At 48.5% G+C, this 26,594-nt stretch overlaps 1 protein-coding gene across 7 annotated transcripts in view; it reads left to right on the plus strand.

Annotated features, from left to right (window-relative positions):
• Ankrd27 (ankyrin repeat domain 27 (VPS9 domain)) overlaps positions 1 to 26,594 on the plus strand; it is a 53,012-nt gene that overhangs the window by 7,604 nt on the left and 18,814 nt on the right. For 3 of the 7 annotated variants that reach the window (NR_152519.1, NM_145633.3, NM_001358876.1), the window contains exons 3-19: positions 6,486 to 6,596; positions 7,661 to 7,817; positions 8,599 to 8,753; positions 9,726 to 9,785; positions 9,870 to 9,923; positions 10,007 to 10,072; positions 10,384 to 10,460; positions 11,954 to 12,075; positions 13,272 to 13,350; positions 14,492 to 14,624; positions 18,634 to 18,726; positions 20,626 to 20,753; positions 21,199 to 21,281; positions 22,019 to 22,134; positions 23,018 to 23,110; positions 25,486 to 25,683; positions 26,529 to 26,588. Coding sequence is in view for 6 of the 7 variants with exons in the window: in NM_145633.3 (NP_663608.3) it covers positions 6,486 to 6,596; positions 7,661 to 7,817; positions 8,599 to 8,753; positions 9,726 to 9,785; positions 9,870 to 9,923; positions 10,007 to 10,072; positions 10,384 to 10,460; positions 11,954 to 12,075; positions 13,272 to 13,350; positions 14,492 to 14,624; positions 18,634 to 18,726; positions 20,626 to 20,753; positions 21,199 to 21,281; positions 22,019 to 22,134; positions 23,018 to 23,110; positions 25,486 to 25,683; positions 26,529 to 26,588 (1,785 nt within the window). In the remaining variant the exon portion in view is untranslated. Of the gene's footprint in view, positions 1 to 6,485; positions 6,597 to 7,660; positions 7,818 to 8,598; positions 8,754 to 9,725; positions 9,786 to 9,869; positions 9,924 to 10,006; positions 10,073 to 10,383; positions 10,461 to 11,953; positions 12,076 to 13,271; positions 13,351 to 14,491; positions 15,286 to 18,633; positions 18,727 to 20,625; positions 20,754 to 21,198; positions 21,282 to 22,018; positions 22,135 to 23,017; positions 23,111 to 25,485; positions 25,684 to 26,528; positions 26,589 to 26,594 lie in introns of those variants that run through there. The other 4 variants (XM_017322264.1, XM_006539986.3, XM_030242590.1 and 1 more) reach the window with 4 other exon arrangements.

Genomic DNA, 26,594 nt, shown 5'->3' on the forward strand with positions numbered 1-26,594 from the left:
GGCTTGCTTAGCTGCTGTCCTATGCAGCCCAGGATCACCTGCTCAAGGATGGCACTGCCCACAGTGGGCTGGCCCTCTCACATCAGTTGTAGATCAGGAAAATGCCCACAGTCCAATATGACGGAAGCCTCTTTCCAGCTGAGGTTCCTTCTTTCCAGATAACTCTAGCTTGAGTCAAGTTGACAAAATGACAACCAGAGCAGCTGCAGCTGCTGCTGTTTTCTTCTTCTTCTCCTTCTCCTCCTCCTCCTCCTCCTCCTTCTCCTCCTCCTTCTTCTCCTCCTCCTTTCATCTTCTTCCTCTTCCTCCTCTTTCTTCTCCTCCTCCTTTCTTTTCTTTTTCTTCTCTCTTTTTCTTCTTTTTATTTTCTCTTCCTCCTCCTCTTCTTCTTCCTTTTCCTTGCTTCCTCTTTCTTCTTTTCCTTTTTCTTCTTTCTTTTTCTTTCTCCTTCCTCCTCCTCTTCATCTCCCTCCTTTTCCTCCCTTCCTCTTTCTTCTTTTCCTTTTTTATTTTTTTAAATCAGTGCCAAGGAGGAAAATCAGGATTTTGTACATGCCAGGCAAGTTACCACTGAGCCATTGATTGATACCCCTCACTGGGAGAGTTTAAGCAAGTGCTCCACCACTGAGCCACGCCCACAGCCCCTCACTGGGTATTCTAGTCAGGGCTCTACCACTGAGCCACGCCCACAGCCCCTCACTGGGGGATTCTAGGCAGGTGCTCCACCACTGAGCCACGCCCACAGCCCCTCACTGGGAGATTCCAGGGAGGGGCTCTATCATTGAACTATCCCAGTATCTTATGTGTGAGTTTGTGTGTATGAAGGCAAATCTATATGTGCATGTGGCGGTCACGGGACAGCCTCAGGTGACATTCCTCATACTACATAGCTCTTGTTTTTGATATTGAGTCTCTCATTGGATCGGTACACACCTACGCAGCTAGGCTGACTAACCTACCATCTGAGGGTTCTCTTGCTTCCTCTGCTCAGAGTTCATACATATATGCTCCACCAGACCTGTTTTGTCTGGCTTTTTCACATGAGTTCCGGGGGTTAAGTTGAAGTCCTGCACCTCACTGACCGAGCTAGCCTCAGTTTCTTTTTCCACACTTCCTTTTATGTTGTCCTTGACTCTGCTTGGGAAGTCCCTGTTGGCTTCTGTGTCCTGCTCCCTTCTCACCTCACTGAGCTTCTGCTTCTCTTCTCCTGTGGTGACTTGCTCAGGTCAGGCCTCCGAGGATTTGCACCAAAGGAGAAGTTTAGCTAGCTCAGGCCAACCTCCGTTTGCTGGTAGCTTTTCTGGAAAACCAGAAGTGATTGCTGTCTTGTTTCTGCCCACAGGAGCCTCCTCCTCTAGAGGCTTGCTCTGGGTTTTAGGATTAGTATTTTGCTTCATGTGTTTTAACCAGAGACTTTTGGTCTCTTAATTTGGATTTTGGAAGCCATAGAATTCATTATACAAAAAATAAAAATTCCAGGTGGAACATGACAAAACAGGCCAGTAACTCCAACACGTGAGTTTTGAGTAGCATATGTTACCTAGTGGGACTCATCTTGTAAAACTCCAATAAATAAGTAAAGAAACAGACAAGGGGATGAAGAGAAGGCTCGGTGGTGAGAGCACGTGAGGACCCACATTCAATACTGAGATCCCAGCTGTGTGTGCACCATGGCGCTCAGCCCCATCTTTTGAAGTAGGACTCTGCTCCAGTCCCTTCCGAGAGCCACAGATCCACCTGGCCCACTCTGGGTGGCGATCCGCTTCAGGCCTTCCTTGGCCCGGTTGGATGAGGCCAGCTTCCCTGCAGGAGTCAACTGTGCGATGAACCACTCTGCCAGCGGACTCAGGGGTAGGGCTGAAGCTGGGTGACTCGCTCTGACCCCCTGTTGTTCAAAGCATGGGCAAATGGGTCACAGCTGTTCACTGTGCAGTGTGATCTACATGGTTGTTAGCACAGTGAATGAAAAAAAAATAGAACGTTGCAATTGCTTCTAGAAAGTTCCTCATCCTTCCTGTCACTTCTGAGAGAGCAGTGTGGGATCAGCAGCTTCGTGCTTAGTTTCTGCCCCGGGAGTTTGCCATTGGGACCACAGTATTAACCTTACTTGTTGCCACGACCAACCTAAGGAGGGAGGGTTGGTTTGGAATCAGTTGTGGAAGATTATGTTCCATCCTACTGGAGTAGTCGCAATGGCTGGAGTGTTTGCAGAGGCGTCTCTACATTATGGAGGAACAGGAAGCAGACTGCTAAACCGGAACCAGTTACAAACAGCCATGCCTTTCCAAGGCCTCGCCTTAGTGACCTGCTTCCACTCTCCAGCCTCCGCCCCCTAAAGATGCCATAGACTTCTAGACAGCAATGCAAGCTGGGGACCAAGCATTTAAGATGTGAGCTGTGGGAGACATCTCAGATTCAAACCATAACCATGGGACTTTAAAAAAAAAAGATAAATTCACCGTTTTAAGAACTGTCTTGGGGTTGGAGAAATGGCTCAGTGGTTAAGAGAAGAGCAGAGAAGAGCTCTGGCTGATCTCAGAGGACCCATGTTTGATTCCCAGCCATTACCTGGTGGCTCACAACCATCTGTAACTCCAGTTCCAGTGGATCTGATGTCTCTGTTCGGGCCTCTGTGGGCAGTGTGTGGAAATGCAGCGCACAGGCATACGCAGCGCACAGGCATACACATAGGCAAAACACTCAAACATTTAAAATAAAAATGACGGAGTAATAAATGTATTTCTGTAGTATCAGCCATCTCTGGGACTTTCCCCTACAAACTGGCATGATACCCTGCTCGGCCAGTCTGCCATAGCACGGGTGTGGCAGCTGAGGGGGAAGGCTGACCCGGTCTCCTACCTGGCCCAGCCACCGCTGGAGCTGGCTTCCTTCCAGGGCTTCCTTGCCTGGGAGGACTCTTCTTCCTGCCCCCTGGTTGCACCATGGAAAAGCCTCCTCCTGCACCCCTCATCTTTCAGTCACAGGGACCTGGTGACACCCACTTTGTTCTAATAGTCACCTCTGTGCTTATTATCTAGGCTAATAATGCACCTGGGGCTTTCTGAGAGTGGCTTGGGAGGGTCTCTCTCCAGGGACTCTTGTCCACAGGCAGCTGTGTCCTGACTTTGTAAGAGAGATATATAATTAAGATCTACCACCAAGGTGAGACATCACGCCCCCCATGACTCATTTGCATTCATCTGGTTGGGTAAAATAAATTTATGCGGGTTACTTACAGGGCTTTGGGTCACTACCGATGGCTACATTTTCTTAAGTTGACAACCCACTGATTTTTTTTTTTTTGAGATTCCCATTTTACAATGACTCTAAGCGTAGCAGAATTTATACAGACTTAGATCCAGCCACCCTGTGTCAAAGCGAAACAGGTGACTATAAGCTCAGACAATGCCAGGCTTGGGAAGAGTTTCTTGATCATTATCAGAGGTTCTGCTGGGCTCAGCAAACACTGTGCAGCTGTGGGCAGGACGATTGTCTCACCGCAGTCTGTTGCAGAGAGCGGCTAAATGGTGGCTTGCTGCACATTGGAGTCACTGGGAGGTGAAGGACTGGTTTGTAGGGAGTATCTCATATAAGCATCACCTGTCAGTAAAGCCTATGGCCAATGAGCTGAGGCAGGAAATAGGAGGTGGGACACTGGCAGGAAGAGAGAGGATTCTGGGAAATAGCGAGAGAATAAAAGGGAGTTTTGCCTGGAAACTAGGGGAGACTGACGGAAACCAGCAAGTAGCAGAACTGAGAATAGAATGAAGAGAGAGATTGGAATGATATGCTGAGGCGATGCAAAGAAGATGCAAAGAAAGAAGTGGCCAGGACTGAAGAAAGTAACTAACCAAGTGGTAGACATAAAATAGTTTAAATGGAGTAAGTAAGTTATGAGCTGGTTAGGGAATGAGCCGAAGCCTATGGCCTAGGCATTTATTGATAAATAATCAGTCTCAGGGTCGTCATTCTGGGAGCAGGAGCTGAAAGGAAGAACAAATCATCTCTTTTTACACTGGCTCATGACAACTGCCTTGAGAAAGTTGTCCAAGTTTCCAGTGTGACTTAGAGGATGGGTCCATTTGCTCGTCAGAAAAAATAGAAGAAGGCAGGTAGGTACCCGAGGGAGAGGAGCTGGAGTTCCAGGCTGGCCTGGGCTACACAGTAAGACCTTCTCTCAAAACACCGGCAACAAAAAGCAAGCAAACAAGCTAAATAAATAAGGGTTAGGGCTGTCTATAGCTTATTAGTGGGGGGGCTTTCTGTAGTGGGGGATCCTCTCCCTTGAAATGGAAGGGTTTAGCCTCACATCCAAGTCTGTCAGGAAACTGGGGAAGGGCAAGTGTGTGAAATTGCAGGGTCTCCTGTTCAGTCAGTGAGCGCATGCCACCTACTCTGCCTGGCATGCTTGGTGATCCAGCATGGCGGGTGCTGGGCACGGGAAGGTGTGCCGGCAAGCCAACAGGATGTACATCTTACTTGGGTGGCATTTCCCAGGACACACACAAGTTCCTGGTCCTGTGGAAGTTAGATGAAGGCCAGGAGCATGCCTGTTTCATGGATGGATGGACGGTGTGTTCTCCTCCTCAGTGCAGCAGCAGTGGCCACCACAAAGTCTCTGAGTCTGACATTACATGCCCCCAGAACTGCTGCTAGGCATCCGCTGGCTGGAACCCACTCTCCGGCTTCGAGGTCTTCTGTGTGTGCACTTAGCGTGAGCTGCACTTTTTATGTAGTCCTGAGGTCCCATAGAGCTGGCTGGGAGTTGTTTCCCATTTTGAAATTGATATACCCAGAGGCCTCCCTTTAGTTTTAAATGAAGCTTTCAGATCTGAGGGGCCTGGAGAGATGGCTCAGCAGTTAAGAGCTCTTGCAGCTCAGCTCAGTCATGAAGTCCAGAATTTGGATTCCGGCACCCATATCAGCTGGCTGACAAATGCCTGTAACTGCAGCTTTCAAGGAATTGGACAATCTCTTTCAGCCTCTGTGGGCACCCAAACACACGTGCTAAACAAATGAAGTTGAATCCATATATATATATATATATATATATGTATGTGTGTATATATATATGTATATATGTATATATATATATATACACACATATGAATATGAACAAATGCATACAATTTTATCCCAGGTAGGCCTCAAATGACTGAGGCTGACTTTGCACCAGTCAGCCCCCTGCTGGGCCCCTTTGAGTGCTGGGTTACAGGCATATGCCACTGTCTGCCTTTTCTTCAGTACTGGAATCTCAAAGGGAATTCAGCAAGAGCTACAGAATAGAGTTTAAATACATAAAAGGAAGTCTTATTTTCCCTGAATATAAACAGTGAAGACATAAATATCAGAAATTGAACATTTGGGCCAGAGCAGAGGCCCATTGGTTAAGAGCACTTGCTGCTCTTGCAGAGGAGAGGGCCTCCGGTCAGTTCCCACCACACACATGGAGTCCTAATGGTCTGTAACTCCAGTTCCAGGGATTTAGCATCGCTTTTCTGCCCGCTGTGGGTACTGAATGCAACTAGTGCATAGATACCCATTCAGGCAAAATTTGTACAATGAATTAAAAAAAATGTTTTAAAAATAATGTTTTTAAGAAGAAAAAAAAAGTAGGAGGTAACTAGAGAAGTTTGAAGTGGGCATTTATGCATAATAATGCACTATGGTTCTGCTTTTAATTTTCATTTATTTTTTTAGATTTATGTGTATATGTGTGTATATCAGTGTTTGGGTTTGTGCATGTGTGTGCAGTGCCTCCAGACGCCAGGAGAGGGCGTTGGATCCCCATGACTGACATGGGTGCTGGGAACCGCTGGGCGATCTCTCCAACCGCGTGTTCTGTTTCTTAAAAAGAAGGCTCATTGTTCAGAAATGCATTCCTAAAATATATATATGAATGAGTCACTTCTCTACCTTATGTAATTTTCTGGGCTTTGCTTCAAAATAACCTAGAGATTGCGTATAGAAAGCTATGGCCCAGGACCGGACACTGAATTCCTAATTTTTGAAGCTGGATGAAGGACATGCGGGGCTCACCATATTGTTCTCCAGTCTACAAATTAAACAAGTTGAGCTGGGTGTGGTGGTGCGTGCCTTATATATTGGCACTGGGAGGCACAGGCAAACTCTGTGAGTTTGAGGCCAGCCTGGTTTACATAGTAAATTTCAGGACAGCCAGGGATAAAAGAGACCCTGTCGCAAAAGAATATTTTTTTAAAAAGAAAGAGATGAAACAAGTTAGGGCTCATGAAGTGGGGGGAGGGGGGGCAGGGAAGAAAAGAGAGAGAGAGAGAGAGAGAGAGAGAGAGAGAGAGAGCGAGCGTGCGCGCAAGTAAAAGCATTTGCTGCCAATCATAATAGGCCACGCCTCTAACCTTAACCAGAACCATTTTCCAAGTAAGCTGGCGTGCCTCATCCCAGCCCGGGCTGCAGAAGTCACACAGCACTCTGCCCACCAATCACTAAGCTTCCTTCTCCTCTAGGTCCTAGTGCCTTGCAGAGGAAGCCTGCCCGGCAGTGTGCAGGCCTCCTGCCAGTTCGAGTCCTATGTTTTGGTACCCACGGAAGGACACTTTCAGACCTTAGATGGAAAGGTACTCACTTCTAAGGTGGCTCCGGATTGATGGGGGTGGGGTGGGGCAGACAGAGACAAGATTGACCCTGTTTTTCCAGCTTTTCACATTGTTGGCATCAAATATTGATTTTTGTTTGTACATAGCAGCTTTTGGAAAGAGTTATGGGTCCCCCATCTTTATTAGGGAGCCTTTGAGACAGGGGGCCATGGTAATAGTGAGTAGGACCCAGACTCTGTCATGGGAGGTGTGGTGGGGCTGGAGTTCTTCCCTCCTTCCCTCAGCCAAGGGAGTCATCTACCTGTATGTTGGGGGCCCCTGGAGTACCCCTTCTCAGGTCTGTATCCCACTAAGCTATTTCTTTTGTTGTGGTTGTTATTTCGAGACGGTCTCACCATGTAGCCCTGGCTGGCTTGGAACTCACTTTGTAGGACAGGCTGGCCTTGAACTCAGGGACTTTGGCTTGCCTCTGCCTCCCAAGTGCTGAGATTAAAGGCATGCACCACCACACCTAGCCCATATATACTGATTTTTGACACAGAGTTTTGTTGTCTCAGGCATTATGTCCCAGGCTGGCTTGGAAGTCATGATCCTCCTGCCTCAGCCTCCCAAGTGTTGAGATTACAGGCCTGAGCTGCCGTGTCCAGCTGTGTGCGTGCATTTTGTTGGTTTTCTAACGGAAGCAGGTAGAACCTAAGAGGTAGATGTTTCATTTGCACTCAGCTGGCCCCATCCCCCCAACTGATGCACAGTCAGGGGTCCAGGCCACTCTAAATTACTCTTCTCACTGGGGTTGCTCTGCAGTCTGACCCAGGGCTGGAACAGGTGGGGTTCGTAGATACCGAGGCAGATCGGAGAGGGTGAGGGTTGTTATCAGCCTGCTTGGTTGGTTGACATCCCTCTGTGGCTCATGAGGCCTGGCACGTAACTATCACAGATTTTTATCACCACATCTCCTAGTCACATGTCCAGCTAACCCACACTGGGGTGGAGTGACAGGCTCTGCCTAAATACCTCCCAAGAGGTGGCTACAAGGGTCCCGGTGGCCACCCTAGGCTGGTCCAGTGAGGTTTTCTTCATTCCAGGCTGTCGTCATTGAAGGAAACAGGATTAAGCTAGGAGCAGGTTTTGCTTGCCTTCTCTCTGTGCCCATCCTCTTTGAGGAGACTTTCTACAACGAGAAAGAGGAGAGTTTCAGCATTCTCTGCATTGCTCATCCTTTGGAGAGGAGAGAGACTTCAGGTACCGAGGGAGGGCTGATCTTTTCTCTCGTGCACGTGCACGCACATCACTCCCCCCCCCCCCAGCTGTTAAATGCTTGAATGTCACACACACAGAAATATCAGAGAGCCCATTAGAGACCTGCCTAACTATAAAAGTCCCCTTTGGGACTTGATCTATGTCTTCCCTTGCTAAGGCGATGTGCGGATTGGGGCTGCCTTGGCGGATATGATAGGACTCCAGCCCAGAGGCTTCGGGGCTCTAATCAACCCTTGAGGAAGATTGTCCCTGGAGCTGTGCAGAGCCGCAGTGCTGGCTGAATCTAGGCTCAGCCTCGGGACTTAGCTTTGTGTTTTATTAAACCAGCTACACCGTTGCCTCTCTGAGAGCTCATTGGTTTTCAATGGGTTGTTTAGTTGGCCCAGGAAACAGCACAGACCCTGTGCCAAATGCACCATGACACCGAATTGTCCTGAGCCAGTTTCACCTCAGCCCCATGGGTTGTCCCTTGGGTCACACATCACTGGCATTTCGTTTCCTGAAAAGACCTTGTGTGGTTTTCTGGACTCTATGCTCTCCTGCAACTGGGATGTTCTTGGACAGCAGTTTCTTTACCTTCTTCCCTGGTCCTTGGCCATCCTCTCTTGGAAGCGTGTATGTGTGTGTGTGTGTGTGTGTGTGTGTGTGTGTATGTGTGTGTGTTCTAGATCTTTCTTTCTGGAACAGGGACACCCCCACCCCACCCCCATTGTTCAGAAAACGGAAAACTCTAGCCAGCCCGACCCTCCCTCTCTTTTCTCAGAAGAACCTTCAGCGCCTGCAGATCCTTTCTCCCTGAAAACCATCGAAGATGTGAGAGAATTTTTGGGAAGACACTCAGAGAAATTTGACAAGAACATTGCCTCTTTCCACCGGACGTTCCGAGAATGTGAAAGAAAGAGCCTCCGCCACCACATAGTTAGTATCCGTACTCTCATTCTGCCTAACTGGCCACTGTCACTCACTCCAGTGCCATTAGTCTGTCTGCTCCAGAAATCCCCTGGGTACCCACTGCATGGTGGGAAATTTTTTTTTAAATATTTTTATTAGGTATTTTCCTCATTTACATTTCCAATGCTATCCCAAAAGTCCCCCATACCCTCCCCCCCAACTCCCCTACCCACCCACTCCCACTTTTTGGCCCTGGCGTTCCCCTGTACTGGGGCATATAAAGTTTGCGGGAAAATTTTTTTTAAATGTTTCTACTATACAAAGTAGCATAAGACCCTTCAGGAAGTGAAAAATCTTTGCAACGTCTAAAAATGAATATCAGAAAGAAACTAAAACTCCTACTTACTGTGGCCATCTGTGTTAACCTCAAAGAGAACTTTTCCCCCATATACACTTTAAAAAAAAAAAAAAAAAGTTGAGAGCCAGAAGTGTTCAGTGGGTAGAAATGCTCACCACGCAAGATGGACAGCTTGGTGGATAGCTTTCACGTGGGTGGGATATAAAATTTGGACACAGTGGCACATGTCCATAACCTCAGTATACTTAGGAGAGGAGATGGGAGCTGGAGACTGGAGAATCCTCCAGAAACGCATGAGCCAGCCAGCCTGAAGTACTCATCACTGTGGCAAACAGCAAAGAGAGGTCCTGCCTCTAAGCTAGGCGAAAGGTGAGAATTGGTACCAGAGGTTGACCTCTGCACACACAACTACGTAAACACATAAAGTTAGTATGTTAAAAAGTGGAGGGTTGACCAGATGGCTCAGCGGCTAAAGGCACTTGCCACTGGGCCTGACAGGTATGGGTTGGCTTTTCAGACACACTGTAAATAAATGTAATTTTATAGAGCTGAATATCCCTTTTAGAAGATGTGCATATGCCCGAGAGCCCGTCACTCTGGGTAGTAAGAGGGGTCTCCTCTCTCTGTTCTTGGTTGCATAGGACTCCGTAAATGCTCTCTACACCAAATGCCTCCAGCAGCTTCTCCGAGACTCTCACCTGGTAAGCACGGGTCTAAACAGAACAACAGCGGTTTGCACTGTGTGCAGACCCAGACTCTCAACCAGCGTTTCTCTTGAATTCTAGAAGGTTCTTGCAAAGCAGGAGGCCCAGATGAACCTGATGAAGCAGGCCGTAGAGGTAAGGAGAGAGTGAAGGGCAGTGACTGGGAGACTCTGTGTCAACCCCAATACATACCACAAGCCTGTCTTTTGAACCCACAGATGTATGTCCATCACGATATTTACGACCTGATCTTTAAATACGTGGGGACCATGGAGGCGAGCGAGGTAGGTTCTTTGTTACCAGTCTTTATTCTCCGGGATGAGAGCCTTAACCTAAGAAATTCCAAGTGTTGGGGCTGGAGAGATAGTTCAATACTGCTTTTGCAGAAGACCTAAGTGTGTTCCTAGCACCAATGAAGGGTGGCTCACACATTCCATAACTGCAGGTCTGGGAGATCTAGCATCTTCTGGCTCCTGTGGCTACCTGCAATCGCATGTACCAGAATAGCTGGAGCTATGTAGAGAGACCCTGTCTCTAAACAGCCAGCCAAATAAACAAAAGTCTTAAGTGAAAGAAATTTGAAATCTGTTGCTAGGATGCCGCCTTTAACAAAATCACGAGAAGCCTTCAAGATCTCCAGCAGAAAGACATCGGCGTGAAACCCGAGTTCAGGTGAGTCGGTCCCACAGCTCCGGGAAGTCCAGCACGCTCACGGCTGGGCTCCATCTCCCCCACCCCTCCACTTGGCAGCCGTGGTGACCACTGATTAGATGAGGTTACAACCAAGGAGTTGTACACTTGGTCCCAGTGATGCCCGACAGCCGAAGTTGAGCTGCGGCTGCCTTGGTTCCCTCCTGTGTTTGTGGGCCAGTGTGCCAGCTGGGTGGGAGCTAAGGGGAAGAGGGTTTGGTAAAACCGGTCTCCGAGTGGGCATGCGACTCTCAGCTGGGCCCTACACAGAAGCCATCGACCCTCATCTGCCACTCGGAGAGAACCCAGACCTCGAGGCTCTCACTCTCGGGCAAGCTTCATTAGGGTAAATATGTCTGAAGTATTGATGTGGAAGCCGCTCCTCACGCTTGGGTTATTTCCATCTTGGGCTTTTATTAAATTTTTAAAAGTTAATATTTTTTGTTGCCATATAAAATTTTTTCCTTTTTAATTTAATTTAATTTTATTTTAGTTTTAGTTTAGTTTAGTTTAGTTTAGTGTATGAGTGTCTTGCCTGCATGTATGTGCACACACGCGTGCGGTGCCTTTGGAAGTCAGGAGAGGGCATCAGTATTCTGGGGATTACAATTAGAACCAGTAATGAACCACCATGCGGTTGCTGGGAATCAAACAGGGGTCTTCTTCAAGAGCAGCCAGTGTTCTTAACCACTGAGCCACCTCTCCAGCCCTATATTATTTGAAATTTTTATTTTATTTTATTTTATTTGTTTTGTTTTGTTTTTCGAGACAGAGTTTCTCTGTATCGCCCTGGCTGTCCTGGAACTCACTCTGTAGACCAGGCTGGACTCGAACTCAGAAATCCGCCTGCCTCTGTCTCCCGAGTGCTGGGATTAAAGGCGTGCACCACCACCACCCAGATGAGACTAACATTTTTATTTTATTATTGGAGTTATGTGTATATGCATCTCTCTGTGTGGGTGTGTGTATGTGAGCTCAGGTGTCCTCAGAGGCCAGAGGAGCTGGAGGCACAGGCGGTTGTAAGCTGCCCAGTGTGGGCTCTGGGAGTCAAACTCCAGGCATCTGTAAGAACATCACAAGTTCTTAGCCACTGAGCCATCTCTCTAGCCCCCTTTTTTTTTTTTTTTTTTTGAGATAATAGCTACCTATATACTCCAGGTGCCTTTGTAGCTCAGGTTGGCTTTGAAATTGTAATCCTCCTGCCTCAGCTTCCCAAGTGCTGGGATCACAGACCTCTAGGTCAGGCTTCTGGATTTTTATATTTTTGAATTCCTAGTAAAAGCTCTCTTGTCTGCAAGCCTGGATGAAACACCACTGACCTGCATCAAAGTACTTCCTGTCTGGCTTTTTTTTTTTTTTTTTTTTTTTTTTGATCATTCCTTGAAGCTGTAAGAAATGTCTAAGCAGCTGTATGATCAGGACAGACATGTTGGGCCCTCCACCATGGCCTGATATTTCTCCTTTGTAAATCACAGCTTCAACATCCCTCGGGCAAAGAGAGAGCTGGGTCAGTTGAACAAGTGTACGTCGCCACAGCAGAAGCTGCTGTGCCTGAGGAAGGTGGTCCAGCTCATGACACAATCTCCCAGCCAGAGAGGTTGGTGCTGGGCTGGGCAGGGACCGGGCTTGGTGAGGCAGCAGGTGGGAGGAAAACTTCCAAGAGACCAGCATTGCGTGGGGAGTGTCCTGGGCGGTGGGTAAGGCAGGAGCAGGTTAGCAAAGCCTGAGAGAGACAAGCAGCGGCTTCAGCTGGGCCGGGCTGGGGGTGGGCGTCCGGCTAGCTCGCCTCATTTTGTATATATATTTAAAAAAAAAATCCAGGGTAAAAGTAAAGTAGGGGTTGGGATTGTCACTTAGTGGCTGAGCTCTTGCTGGGTCTTCATGAGCCCCTCCACCCAGGTTCCATCCCTAGAGCCACTAAAAAGTTAAGACAAAGGACGTGGAGAGAATCTTGATTGGGATAATCAAGCAAGCATACAGCGTGCTTCCAGCAGCAGCAAGGAAGAGGGTGGAGGTGGGGCTGACCCTCCTTTGGGTGACGGATTCATAAACTGTCCTGGAAAGTAGATTCTCTCTCTCTCGGGAGGGACACTGAGTGACAGAGGTGGCTGGGACATTCGTGGTCTCTCTTTCTGTACTGTTTGCCATTTCCTTAGTTAGATTCTGCTGCTGATGTTTTGAGACAGGGTCACATTATGTAACCGAGGCTGGCCTCAGCTCGCCCATTGCTGGGATTACAGGTGTGTCCTATCTCGTCCAGCTTTTTCTTTTTTTCTTTTTAATTTTTTCTTGTTAATTTAATTAATTTATTAATTAGTTGTTTTTTTATTGTATGAGTACTCCGCTGCATCTGCATGCCAGAAGAGGGCATCAAGATCCCCTTATAGGTGGTTGTGAGCCACCATGTGGTTGCTGGGAACTGAACTCAAAAACCTTTGGAACCTAAGTGCTCTGAGTTGCTGAGCCATCTCACCAGTTCCCTCTTGTAATTTTTTTTAAGCCAGGGTCTCATTATGTAGTCCTGGCTGGCCTGGAACACACCCCGTAGCCTAGACTGGTCTCAAACTTAGGATCCTCCTGCCTCTGACTCCCAAAAGCTGGGATGACAGGCCTGTGCTGTTTCACTCTGCTGCCGGTACAGCCTTTCATCCCTTTCGTTCTGACATCTGTTCAGGACACTTTCTGCCTGGAGTGTGGTTTCCCGGGGGCGTGGCTGTGGTCTTGGTTGGTGGAGCAGGGCTCCGTCCTCCCGCTTGGGGCTCATGGAGGCTGTGGGCCTGTTTCTCTTTGCAGTGAACTTGGAGACCATGTGTGCCGATGATCTCCTCTCGGTCCTGTTATATCTGCTCGTGAAGACAGAGATCCCTAACTGGTAACATTTTCCTGTTAAATATTCCTTAGCTCCTTGGGCTCTTTTGAGCAGGATTCTCTCCTGCAGCCCGGACTGGGCCCCAACTCTTGTTCTTCTTGCCTTGGCCCCTGAGTTCTGGGATTTCAGGAGAGCTCCATTCTGGCTGGCATATATTTGCCGTTAACTGTTCTATGCATTTTGAATTGGGGGGTGAATCTGGGCCAAGCTGCCTTTAGGGGTTTACCTCTGAAGGGGGCAGTGTTCTCTCCTCCATCCTTCAGGGGCAGCTTTCCTTCAGTGGATAGATGGGGAAACTGAGGCCTGGAGAGCTGCTATTTCACTTTGTGAAGAATGTGGCGATTTTGTTGCTGTCAACTGTGTAGGAAGCAGCCACCATCTCATAGGAAACCATAATTCACTTTATAACATTAGCTAGGTGTGGTAGCTTGCCCCGTTAATCCCAGCACGCAGGAGGCAGAGACACATGGATCTGAGACCTCCAACCATTAGCTGTCTCAGTTACTCTTCTAGTGCTGTGAAGAGGCGCTATCACCAAGACAACTTAGAAAGTATTGAACTGGGACTTGCTTATCTTTTCAGAGGGTTAGTCCATAATCATCATGGCCGAAGCGTACTGACAGGCAGGCAAGGTGCTGGGTCAGTAGCTGAGAGCATGCATGATCTGTAAGCTGCAGACAAGGGAGAGAGGGAGAGGGAGAAGGAGAGGGAGGGGAGTGAAGGAGAGAGAGAGAGAGAGAGAGAGCACTTTTGAAACCTTGAAACTCACTTCTATTGACATGCCTTCTTTAAAAAGGCCAAACCTAATCCAACAAGGCCACGCCTCCCAATCCTTCCCCAACAGTTCCATTAACTGGGCGGGGGGGGGGGGTGGGGATGGAGAGGGGGGAAGGGGGGCAAGCATCCAAACATGTGAGCCAGTGCAGGTCATCTCCAGCTTTCTAATAGCCAGCCTTTCCCAGGAAGTAACTCATAGTTTTCTTGTCCTAATTGTATACAATATGGGCAGTGGGCTGAAGCTGGGCAGCAGCCATTATACCCACCCTCTACCTCTAATGAATACACTTGATGGAGCCATACAAGTCAGTAGTGTTTGTAAAGTGTTCATTATCCAGCAGTAACCCCTTTTTCTTCTTTTGGTTAGGATGGCAAATTTGAGCTACATCAAAAACTTCAGATTTAGCAGCTCGGCCAAAGATGAGCTAGGATACTGCCTGACCTCAGTCGAGGCTGCGATTGAATACATCCGGCAAGGAAGTCTCTCCACGAAGACGCCTGTAAGGTCTCCCTGCTAAAGCTAACCCACCCCTCCTCCCTCTGTGGCTGAGAGTTTGGTTGAGGGGATGGCTGTTCTTTCATCGTCTCCCAAGCCTGGAGCCTCAGCTGGTTAATCGTTTTGAAGTTTGAGAGCTACTCAAGAAACTGAACGTTAAGCCCTTAATTGATTGTGAGAGCTGGTGTGATACCAGTGGGATTTACACTGTCAGTAGCCGGCTCCATTAATCCTGCCATCTTCAGGAGCCCGAGTGTGGGGAAGGGAGCCAGATACATCAGATAAGGACTCTTTGGCCTTATTATTGCTTCCTTGGTTGGTGAGCTTTGGTGAGAGAGAGCAGATCTGTTTCTATGTAAATTATGGGAGTCTTAAGCTCAGGTTTCACCACGGGCCTGTTTTATGTACTACATGTCAACAGACAAATGGTGAAACTCAGTAGTACTCAGAAAGATCTCCAGGCTGAAGTCAGTCATGGTGGTGCATGGCTGTAATCCTAGCACCTAGGAAGCTGAGGCAGGAGGATTGCTGTGAGTTTGAGGCTGACCTGGTCACATGGTGAGTTCCATGCCAGCCTGGACTTTACTGTGGGCACTGTGCCAGAAGACAAAGGGAAAAGACAAATAAAGTAAATATAATTAAAATAAACAAAAGAGGAGAGTGAATTTGAGTTCAGCCTGGGCTACATGTAGTAAGACTCTGTATAAAAAGACACACAGTCAGCCCTGGGTGTTGAGCAGGTCAGGCCTTGCTTGATCTGTTGACAAGCCAGTGCTGTGGTGCCATTGTCCCATGTGGCTCCACATGGGAGTCTGTGCATAAGAATGGACTCTGCTTTTACTGCAGACTGCCTTCTTTCAGTTCACAGAGTTTGAGTAGGAATGCCTGAAGCCATTTCCCTGGTGAGAGAGCCCGTGTGTATCTCCACGCGGCAAGCGAGGCTTCTGCATATAAGTCATTGGAGTTGGTTTCACTACCAGCTCTATGTAACGTGGTTTCACAGACATTTCCTCTCTTGAGTGTTGTGAAACTTGAGCTAGCCACAGGCATCCTTAGGATGTTCATAAATGGAGACTTCAGCTGTCGGCAAACAGTTCCTACATCGATGGCCGCAGGATCAAGGCAGAGACCCTTGGAATAAAGACACTTGCCTACTTAGTTTCTAAGATTGTGTGTGTGTGTGCGCGCCACATGTGTGCAGGTGTGCAAGTTCCTGAAGGGGCAGAAGAAGATGCTGGGTTCCCTGGAACTGCAGTTACAGGCAGTTGGGAGCCACCTGATGTGTGTGCTGAGAAACTGAACTAAAGACCTCTAGGAGAGCAGTGGATATTTTTTTTTTTAAAGATTTATTTATTTATCATATGTAAGTACACTGTAGCTGTCTTCAGACACATCAGAAGAGGTCTCATTATGGATGGTTGTGAGCCATCATGTGGTTGCTGGGATTTGAACTCAAGACCTTTAGAAGAGCAGTCGGTGCTCGTAACCACTGAGCCGTCTCTCCAGCTCTCTATATTTACATTTTAAAAGTGTTATACCTCTGCTGCCTTCTTACACACTCCTGGTCTGCCTTGCTTCCTCATTGGCTGTTTGGTTTTGGAAAGGTGATGCTGGGATTGGAACTTGGGTCCTTAAGCATGCAGGCTTTTCTGAGCCCTTGCTTTGGGAGGTGAGATCTCTTTGCTTGGGCCATTCTGACCTTGAACTCCCAATCCTTCCCCTCAGAGATGATGGCATTTGTTACCAGGCCCGCCTCTGGGTTCCTGTGGTATTTGCTCTTTTCCCATGAGCCTCTGGGTTATGTGCCTCTCTGAGCACTTGCTCCTCCCCGAGGACTTAGTCCTGCGTGCTCCACCTTTCATTGCTGCCCTTCAGCTTTCTCCCTAGACTTTTAGAGAAGATCCCTGACTGGCCTGCTGTCCCAGGCCTTTGATGTTCTTCTGGTCCCAAGCTCCTCAGCCTTCAGTCTCCGCACAAAGCAGATTGCTGGGGCTTCATTATCCTCAGCTGTCAGTCACCGTACAGAGCAGATTGCTGGGGCTTTATTTAAGCATGAGGCCGCTGGGGACAGAAATGGCTCCTTCTGAGGTGCTGGCAGCATTTGTATATCACATTAGTCAGTCCTCGTTGGAGGTGGGCAGACTTAAGGGATGATGTTTGATAGACGACCCTGGAAATGATCCCTCCTGCGGTGCACCGTTGGCTTCATCCATAGCCTAGTCAGAACGTAGAGACACGGGAAGAAAGAACCGTGTTCTGCCATGTCACCAGGGCCCGTGAGTTTCCAGCATCACCTGCCTTGAAAAACTATTCATTTTCCTCCCACCAAGACTCTTTGGGAAGAAGCTCATATGTCACTGTCCCAGTTGGGCCCAAGTGAGCATAGGAGCACTGTGTTAGCGATGATTCTGTAAAATAGGCACAAGACTGGGGATGTAGCTCAATGGTTAAGCCCTTTCCTAGAATCCCCCAGTGAGGGGCTGGGGGCATGGCTCAGTGGTAGAGCCCCTGCCTAGAATCCCCAGTGAGGGGCTGTGGGTGTGGCTCAGTGGTAGAGCCCCTGCCTAGAATCCCCCAGTGAGGGGCTGTGGGCGTGGTCAGTGGTAGAGCCCCTGCCTAGAATCCCCAGTGAGGGGCTGGGGGCGTGGCTCAGTGGTAGAGCCCCTGCCTAGAATCCCCAGTGAGGGGCTGGGGGCGTGGCTCAGTGGTAGAGCCCCTGCCTAGAATCCCCAGTGAGGGGCTGGGGGCGTGGCTCAGTGGTAGAGCCCCTGCCTAGAATCCCCAGTGAGGGGCTGTGGGCGTGGCTCAGTGGTAGAGCCCCTGCCTAGAATTCCCCAGTGAGGGGCTGGGGGTATGGCTCAGTGGTAGAGCACCTGCCTAGAATCCCCCAGTGAGGGGCTGGGGGCGTGGCTCAGTGGTAGAGCCCCTGCCTAGAATCCCCCAGTGAGGGGCTGTGTGTGTGAGAGTCAGTGTTGATAACTTTGATTCAGATTCTGCAGTGAGAAGCTGGAGTCATTTCTTTAAGATAGGGCTTTGGCTAGCATGGTAAGGCCCTGGCACTGCAAAACAAAGCAAGCCCACAGTGAAACAAACAATATAGTATTGAAAGTCTTCCCTCAGACACCACCTGCATGCACATAGTGTTAGCCATCATGATCATCAGGTGGTAATAATCACTAATAGCTAATGAAGTGTAAATTTCTAGATTTTTAGATTTTATTTGTGTGTGTATGTGTGTGTTTGTGTAGACATATGTGTGCAGTACCTGTAAAAGCCATAAGAGGCCATCAGATTCCCTGCAGCTGGATTTACAGGCAGTTGTGAGCCACCTGATATAGGAGCTGGGAAGTGAACTTCTAGAAGAGCAGCAGGCATCTAGCCATTCCCCAGCCCCAAATTTCTAGACCTTTTTGTGTTCGGGTAAGCATTACCTTTGATAGGAAAAGCTGAATATATGAATTTGGGTGGATCCCTGAAATGCACTAAGTGTTTGGGAGTGAGAGAGGAGGCAGGAATTCCTTTGTGTCTTCCTAGATTTTTTTTTTCTCCAGTGAATTAGACAGACGTTTTCCTGAGCAGATTAGTAAAACAAGATTCCTCCTGCTGCTTGACATCAGGAAGTAGAAGACAGTGTCGGGTGATGTTGTCCACAGCCCTGGATAAAGCAGCAGAGTCAGGCAATTCAGGCGAGAAGGGAGGTCAGAAGGGGTGGAGGTCAGGATGAGCCAAGTGTCAATCTGGATGACGAGATGGCGTGTATGTGGCAAATTCCACCCCTGTAGATGACTTTCTTCACCTGCAGTCTTGCTGCCCAGGGCACCGTCTTCAAAGCTCACTTTCCAGGCTACCTGTTCTGTGCTGAGGAGGATCTGCACTTCAGCTCAGAGAGCAGACCTGGGTGGGAGAGGCCCCTGAGGGTCATGCCCGGGAGGGATGGCAGGGCTTGTACCTGGGACCTCTCCGGGAAGGGGGAAGGGTCCGTGACGGGGGTCTGTGATGTGTGATGACCACAGGACGCTGAGGGATTTGGCGACAGACTATTTCTCAAGCAGCGGATGAACTTGCTGTCCCAGATGACATCAACACCCATCGACTGCCTGTTCAAGGTAAGACGCCACAATGTTCTTTGGAGGTGATGGGTGAGCATTGTCCCATTTGTGTGTGTGTGTGTGTGTGTGTGTGTGTGTAAGTCCTGGGGAGATTAATTTGCGTTCTGTCTGGGAGAGTGGTCGCAAGACTACCTGTCTTCCTCAGCACACACTGTGTGGTTACCACTGTACAGCACACAGGGGCTGCTGGGCCTCATCACCTTTGTCATTCAAGGCTAGCTCAGTGGAACCTCTTCCTGTACCTGATACAGCTGTTTCCCCTCTTGGACCCGAGGTGCCAGCACTCTTGTAGTAGGCCTTAGCTGAGTGTAGCATCAAATGCCCTGCAGCTTTTGGTCCTGAGTGCAGGAAGCGCCCTGTTCAGATGTTTACTGACTCCTGGGAAACTCACGAGGCAGTCTGTAGCCATCACTATGGACTGCCTGAGGGTGGACCTTCTCCCAGAGTCTGCTGATGTTTCTAGGCTTCTGGGAGCCAGAGTAGATCCCTAGAGGGAGCCCATCTGTGAGTCACAGAGGCCAAGCCTCATGGGCTTGAATGCTGGGGTAGGGGGGCCTCCCAATATTGCAGCCGTTTTATTTACTTTAAGCCTAGGATACACTTGATTACTATAAAGATAACACTGGGGCTCTGTATGTCCGTCCGTCCGTCCGTCCATCTGACTCCCTCTCTTCCTCTCTTGTCAGTACTGGAAATTGAACCTAAGACCTTGCACATACTGAGCCACATCCCAGCCCCTTACTGGTGGGTTCTAGGCTGGTATTCTATAGCTGAACTGTGCCCTCAGTTCATGGTGCTTTGGGACAGTGTCTACCTATGTAGCCCATGCAGAACTTAAACTCATGATTCTCTTGCCTCTCTGCTCCTGGGTGCTAGGGGTTAAAGGTTTGTGCCACCCTACAGAACTGAGGCTTTTGCTAATGAAGTGTCAAAATCCACACTGAGGCCTGAGATGGACCGTGTGCCTCTTCTCAGTATTTTGGAAATTTTGTCAGGTTGTTTAAAAAAAAAAAAGTGACTGCATTTATAGAAACAGTAATTGAATGTGAATTCATGTTGCCCTGAAGCTGTCACCCGAAGTGGCTTCGTCTCATTTGCAAAGCCAATGTCTCCATCTGCCCAGACAGGCAGGGAGCCATTCCCAGAGAACAGCCATTTCAGTGTCATCTCAGAGAAGCCTTTAATCCCAGCACTCGGAGGCAGACAGAGGCAGGTGGAGATCTGAGTTTAAGCCTGGTCTACAAAGTGAGTTCTAGGATAATCAGATACACAGAGAAACCCTGTCTTGAAAACAGAAACAAAACAAAAAAGAGTCCAAGGATTGCCTGGGCTACAGAATGAGACCTATCTCAAAGTGAAATAAGCCAGGCTTGGTGTTCCGGGCTTGTCATCCCAGCCCTTCAGGAGGCCAAGGCAGGAGAGTGACAAATTCTAGGTCACCTTGGTGTACAAAGTGAGTTCAAGGCCAGCATGTGCAACTTGGGGAGATCCTTTCTCTAAGCTGAAGAAGACCCAGGTTGTGACTCCATGAGGGAGTGCTTGCCTAGTGTGTGTGACACCCTGGGTCCACCCACAAGTGGACCAAACCCAACCACACCAAACCACATCAAACCAAGCCAAACCACACCAAACCCAACCACACCAAACCACATCAAACTAAACCAAACCACATCAAACCAAGCCAAACCAAACTACATCAAACCAAGCCAAACCAAATCACGCCAAACCAAGCCAAACCCAACCACACCAAATCACACCAAACCAAGCCAAACCACACCAAACCCACACCAAACCACACCAAACTAAACCAAACCAACCCAAACCAAACCAAAAGAGCCATTTCTTGGAAAGCGAGTGATTCCTTAACATTGATAGTATTCGGAATGCCATCTTTAGCACATCGCCTCTGGTAACCAAAAGGAAGTGGAAAGACTTCTGAGCCAAGATGACCAGGACAAAGACGCCATGCAAAAGATGTGCCACCCACTTTGTTCCTGTGAGGACTGTGAGAAGCTTATCTCTGGGTAAGAGCGCCAGGGTGAGGATTCTCGGGATGCAGCCATGAAATTGAATTATTTCCATGGCCCCTCGGCTGTCGGCTCTTGTCCCCAGTGCGGGGTGACACACTTTCCTCTTCCGCATCCTCAGCTGCATCCCAGGGCTTTGCATATGTCCTGCCTGAGCCTCACAAGAGGGTTTTAAGATGGAGAGGGGGGTGGGTGCCAGTTCCTTCTAGTGACTTTTTGGCTTCCCTTTATGCTCTAAGGGCAATTTTGTAGTTTGTTGAGGCCTAAGGGATTGGTAGAGAAGGACACTGAAGCTACAGGCCTCAGATTCTCACCCTACAGAGGCCTGAAAGGGTCTCATGTTGGATGGCCTCCACTTTGGCACTGCCTTGTGCCACTGGCAGGTCGCGGCTTTGCCTTGCCTTTCCCTGTTGTATTTTTCCACATCTTCTTTCTGTTTCAGGAGGCTGAATGACCCGTCAGTTGTCACTCCTTTCTCCAGAGATGACAGAGGTCAAACACCCCTCCATGTGGCTGCCCTCTGTGGTATGTGACCCTGGGCTGGCTTCTGTGAGGCAAAAGGATGGTGGCCCATGAGCTAGTGGAGGCCCAGATGATGGGATACTGGGAGGGGCTGGGTTGTGGGTGCATCCCACAGGGCAGGAAAGATGGACAACTGCCCCTCTGTTTTTGCTGGCCACCATGCTACCTCACAGGCTGGAAGAGGACTCATGTGGCTCTCCATGCTTGGGGCTGCTGCTGGCCAGTGAGAACGGGCTGGTATGTCTGCTAAGACAATCTCACAGAATTGTGGTTTGGGGTTCACATATCACTGTCCTCAAAGATAATGTTGAGCCAGGTGTAATGATGCAGACTGTAATCTCAGCCACTCAGGAAGCCGAGGCAGGAGGATTTGAGCTATAGAGTGAGACTCCAGCTCAAAACTAGAGGGGCTGAAGTACAAATGTTTCCAGCACCACGTGGGTGCTGGAAATCGAACCTGGGTCCTCTGGAAGAGCAGCCAGTGCTTTTATCCACGGGGCCATCTCAGCAGCCCCTGGTCCATTGTTACTGAGAACAGATGTGGGTGTGATTCCCTTCATAGGGCATCCATCCCACAGTGATTTAAGTCTGCAGAGCCTGACTCATGTCAGCTCAGGCTCCTGTACAGCTGAGACTGGGTCTCCTGTGGGTTTCCTGCCAGGGCTATCCAGAGTGAGGTAGCATTGTAGTTGGGAGCCCCTCTGTTTCCTCTACCAACAAGAGGTCCTTCTGTTCTGCAGGTCAGGCATCCCTCATTGACTTCCTGGTCTCCAAAGGTGCCGTAGTGAACGCCACAGACTATCATGGGTCCACCCCCTTACATCTGGCATGTCAGAAAGGCTTCCAAAGTGTGACGGTAAGCAGCAGGGTTGTGTGTAGCATTGCATGGTGGCTTCATGGCTGTACCATGCACTAATCTAGTGCTAGCTGCCAGGTGTGAGGAACCCAGAGGCCAAGGGACCTCCCTGGATATGGGTTGAGATGGGGAAATCCCTGATCATCTCAGGGTGGGAAGGGCAGGGTTCTGGACATTTCCCTTTAAACTTTGTGTTGATGGGAAGCAATGGCTTATGTGTATATTACATACGTATGTGTGCAGGTGAGCCACAGTGCACATGTGGATGTCCAAGGAAAGCTTGCTGTCTGTTTTCCCCTGCCACCATGTGGGTCACGGGGAATTGAACTCAGGTGGTCAGGCTTGGTGGCAATCGCCTTTATCTGCTTACCCATCTTGCCACCCTGCAATGGAACAATTTTAACAGAAGTACAGGTTGAGGAGCCTTCCCCTTGATGCTCGGGTGTTTTGGATTGTTCTGGATCCTTTTGGATTTTAGAATATCAGGCACTTGGTCTAAAGGTCATTTGGTATACTATTTGAACTGTCTAAGTATTCCTCTGTTTTGGCTCATGTCAAATGCCTCTGACACACTAGACATGGTACTGAATTTTCTACTTGGGTTGCCTTAAAAGCTCAACGCTTTTCAAGACTGGGGAGTTGGTGGGGGGTGTATCTCTGTGTTGAAGCACCTGTGAGTGAAGCCTTGAGTTTCTCACCTAGCATGGGGGTTGGGAGAAGAAAAAGAAAGGAAGAAAGGAAGGAAGAAATTAATTTCAGATTTAGGGCCAGAGTGCACAGCCTATGTAATGTTTAGGATATGATCATGACCTCCCTGGAAGGATACAGCTTTGTGCTCCGTGCTCCTTCTCGGGCTCAGCTGCTGTCTTCTCTCCTCTGCTAGCTGCTGCTGCTGCACTACAAGGCCAGCACTGAGGTTCAGGACAACAACGGCAACACCCCGCTGCACCTGGCCTGCACCTATGGGCAGGAGGATGTAAGTGGCTCCGGCCGCCCCCAAGCGCTGCTTTTCGTGTCTCTCACCTGTGGAGAAATACAGATGTGAAAGTAGACCAGTGTTATGTTCTGTGTTATAGTGATTGAAACATTGGTATGTGATTATAATTTTTTTGTCTGCTTTTTATCGTGTGTGTGTGTGTGTGTGTGTGTGTGTGCATGGTTGTGTGCACATTGGGACAGGTGCCATCATGTCTGGAGGTCAGAGGATGACAACTGTGTGGAATCTATTCTTTCCTTCCATCTTGCCCAAGTTTGGTTTCTATTGCTATGATGTTGCGGTATATAATAATTGGGGGTTTCCTACCCCACCTTTGATTGTTTAGTTCCTAAATAAAAGACACAACCTTGATATTTATAAGAAGCCTTAAAGCATTAGAGCTGCGCAGATATCAATCCTCTGTGCTATTTTATCTACTTCCCTGTCAGTAATCCCAAGATATCACTTGCCATGTACTGCCCAGACCACTCCCACTCCAACTAGCCAGTCCTTGTGGCCATGGGTTCATGATCTACCTACACCATGGTACCTTCCTCCTTCTTCCTCCCTCTACCTCCTGATCTCTGCCTCAGACCCCAAGCTGAACCAATGCTTCACTTAGCTCTCTTCTGCCCAGCTACCGGCTGTAGGCATCTTTATTAACCAGTCATGGGTAATGGGGGGGGGGGGATTTGCATAACAAAGGCTGATGTACTCGATAGATTTGCACCACTTGGAGCAATGCAGAACTTAGCATTTGAATACAAGCATCTTTAGACCAACCCATTATTTTATGAGACCACGTGCAACCTGGGGGAGGGAACTGTTTATTTTCTATTGCACCTCCCAAAGGAAGTCGGGATAGTCACTCCCCAGAGGCTGAAACTGAAGCAGAGACCACAAAGGAGTGTTGCTTACTGGCTTGCTCCTCAGGCTTGCTCAGCCTGCTTTCTTATACAGCCTGAGACCACCAGCTCAGGGTTGACCCCACCGTAATGGGCTGGGCTTCGCCTCATCAATCACCAGACCCTGCACAGACTTGCCTACAGGCCAGTGTGACGGAGGCATTGTCACACTTGACGTTCTCTCTTCCCAGAAAACTTTAGGTTGTCAAGCTGACAAAAAGTAACCAGCACACACCTTTACAGGGGTTCTGGGATGGAGCCCCAGGCTTGTGTAGCAAGTGTGTTTACCTGTGCAGCCATCTGCTAGCCCTGTAATTTAAAACAATTCAGTGTTCAGTGTATTACGGATGCTATATATTGAGAAATGTAAGACCTAACCCCAAAGTTAAATCATTTTTACTCATCCGCACTACATCTGGCTCTTAAACTCTGTATATTACATTTTAGCCCAGCATCGAGGAACCCTGTGGTTTCCAGTTCTGCCTGTTACTTTACTATGTATATATCTGTTACCTGGCTTCCCCCTCATTTCCAGAAGTTATAAAAAAAAGTACACTGATTTTTTTTTCTTCTGGTTTTCTGGTGTAGCTCAGGAAAGCACTGAACTCCCAGTCCCCTGTGTGGTCTATTCAGTCAGTAGTGGGGTCAAAGGTGTGGCGTCACCACAGGTATCCTTGCAGAAATTCCAAATTGTATCAAATGTTACATAAATCGTATCTATTTATACAACAGCTCTTTGTAGTAAGAAAAGTGATTTTCAGTTACAGTTGGAATCCCTATCTGCATAAACTTTGTTGGTAAATACTTGCCCAGCCCTAGTTTGAGATTCATTTTGGATGGCTCTGCAGTCCACTATATAATTTTATTTTCTTAAATGTTTTCCCAATATGCATATACAATATAACTACATATATACACACATATATACATACATACATACATACATACACACACACACACACACACACACACACTCACAGTCCTGGAAGTTTGTAAACGTCTTCTATTATTTTTTGGATTATTTTGTGGCAGACCATCCCTGACTGTCACCCAGGCTGACCTCAAACTCTTTCAGTTTTCCAAACACTGAGATTATAGGCAAGGCTACTCACTTCTTGTTGACAATTGGTGATGGTTTTTCCCCTGTCCTGTTTTGCTTCTTATTGGAAGTTGCCCTAAGGTTTCTTTGAATGCTAGACAAAGAGACAAAAGTTATACCACTGAGCCACGCCCTCAGCCCCTCACTGGGGGATTCTAGACATTCTACCACTGACCTACTTGGATTCTTTTGAAAGAATGAGGTGTCCTGATCAGGGACTATAGAACCCTTAAACTGTAACTGCTGGGTTTCATATTTTGTCTTGGTGAGTGGAGCCTTGGTCAAACCAGGGCATGGACCATGGCTGAGGGAGGGACTGACGTTGCCCTTGGCTTTCATGTTAGAGAACCATGATTTTGCTGTCTTTGCAGTGCGTGAAGGCCCTGGTCTACTATGATGTCCAGGCCTGCAGATTGGATATTGGTAATGAGAAAGGAGACACAGCCCTGCACATTGCTGCACGCTGGGGTTACGAGGGCATCATAGAGACACTGCTGCAGAATGGAGCCCCCACAGCAGTCCAGAACAGACTGAAGGAAACACCACTCAAGTGTGCTCTGAACTCGAAGGTAGCTCTTTCCATCTCGGAGCAACCCTGTGACTCTTAAAAACAAACAAAAACAAAAAACTGCTTACAGACTGGCCTCCTGAGAAAATGTACATTAGCACCCCAGGAGAACACTTGGCCTCCATCCTTCTGTTCTATTTGGAACATGGTTGTTAATGAGCTTTGCTTTTTGATACAATTTTGAGTTTTTTTAGCAGTTTTTCTCATTATGAGCTGCTCCCAGCAGAAATGGCTCTGGCCCCTGAGCACTAGGTCTCTAGCAGCCAGTGGACTGTGTGAAAATGGGTGGTGGCCTTGTCTGTGAAGAGCAGAGAAAGCAAAAAGGGACAAAGCACTGTTGGGGACAAACACTATTCTCTCTCTCTCTCTCTCTCTCTCTCTCTCTCTCTCTCTCTCTCTCTCTCTCTCCCTCTCTCTCCCTCTCCCCCTCTCCCCCTCTCCCCCTTCTAGCCTCTAGAAACTTTATTTCAATTTGGCCAAAATTGAATGAATTAGGTAAATTAGAGACTGTGGCCCCGCTAGCCTTGAGCTCATAGTGTGCCTCGGTCTCCTGACTGCTGGGATTATAGGTCTGATACCACCATGCCTCTAGACTTGGTCTCTTGAAGAAGAGGAAAAAGTCCTGGATTCTCCATTTGCCCAGGTGGATGGAGGGTGGTTGACCTTGGCAGCAAGGACTTTTAACCTGCTGAGCAGTCTGTCCAGACCCCAGAGTTAGCTAAGACCATCTGAGACCATCTCCTCTGACCTCCCCTGGGGACTGGCAGGCAGAGGGTGCTGGGGATGCAGAGAGCTTGGTTGTAGCCCATCTCATTAGATGTCTTTCCTGTGCCCATCATCCTCTAGATTCTGTCTATCATGGAAGCTCATCACCTATCCTCTGACAGGAGGCCAAGGCCTTCTGAGGTAAGT

This window comes from Mus musculus, chromosome 7 (assembly GCF_000001635.26).
Source record: "Mus musculus strain C57BL/6J chromosome 7, GRCm38.p6 C57BL/6J".
Classification (NCBI taxonomy): domain Eukaryota; kingdom Metazoa; phylum Chordata; class Mammalia; order Rodentia; family Muridae; genus Mus; species Mus musculus.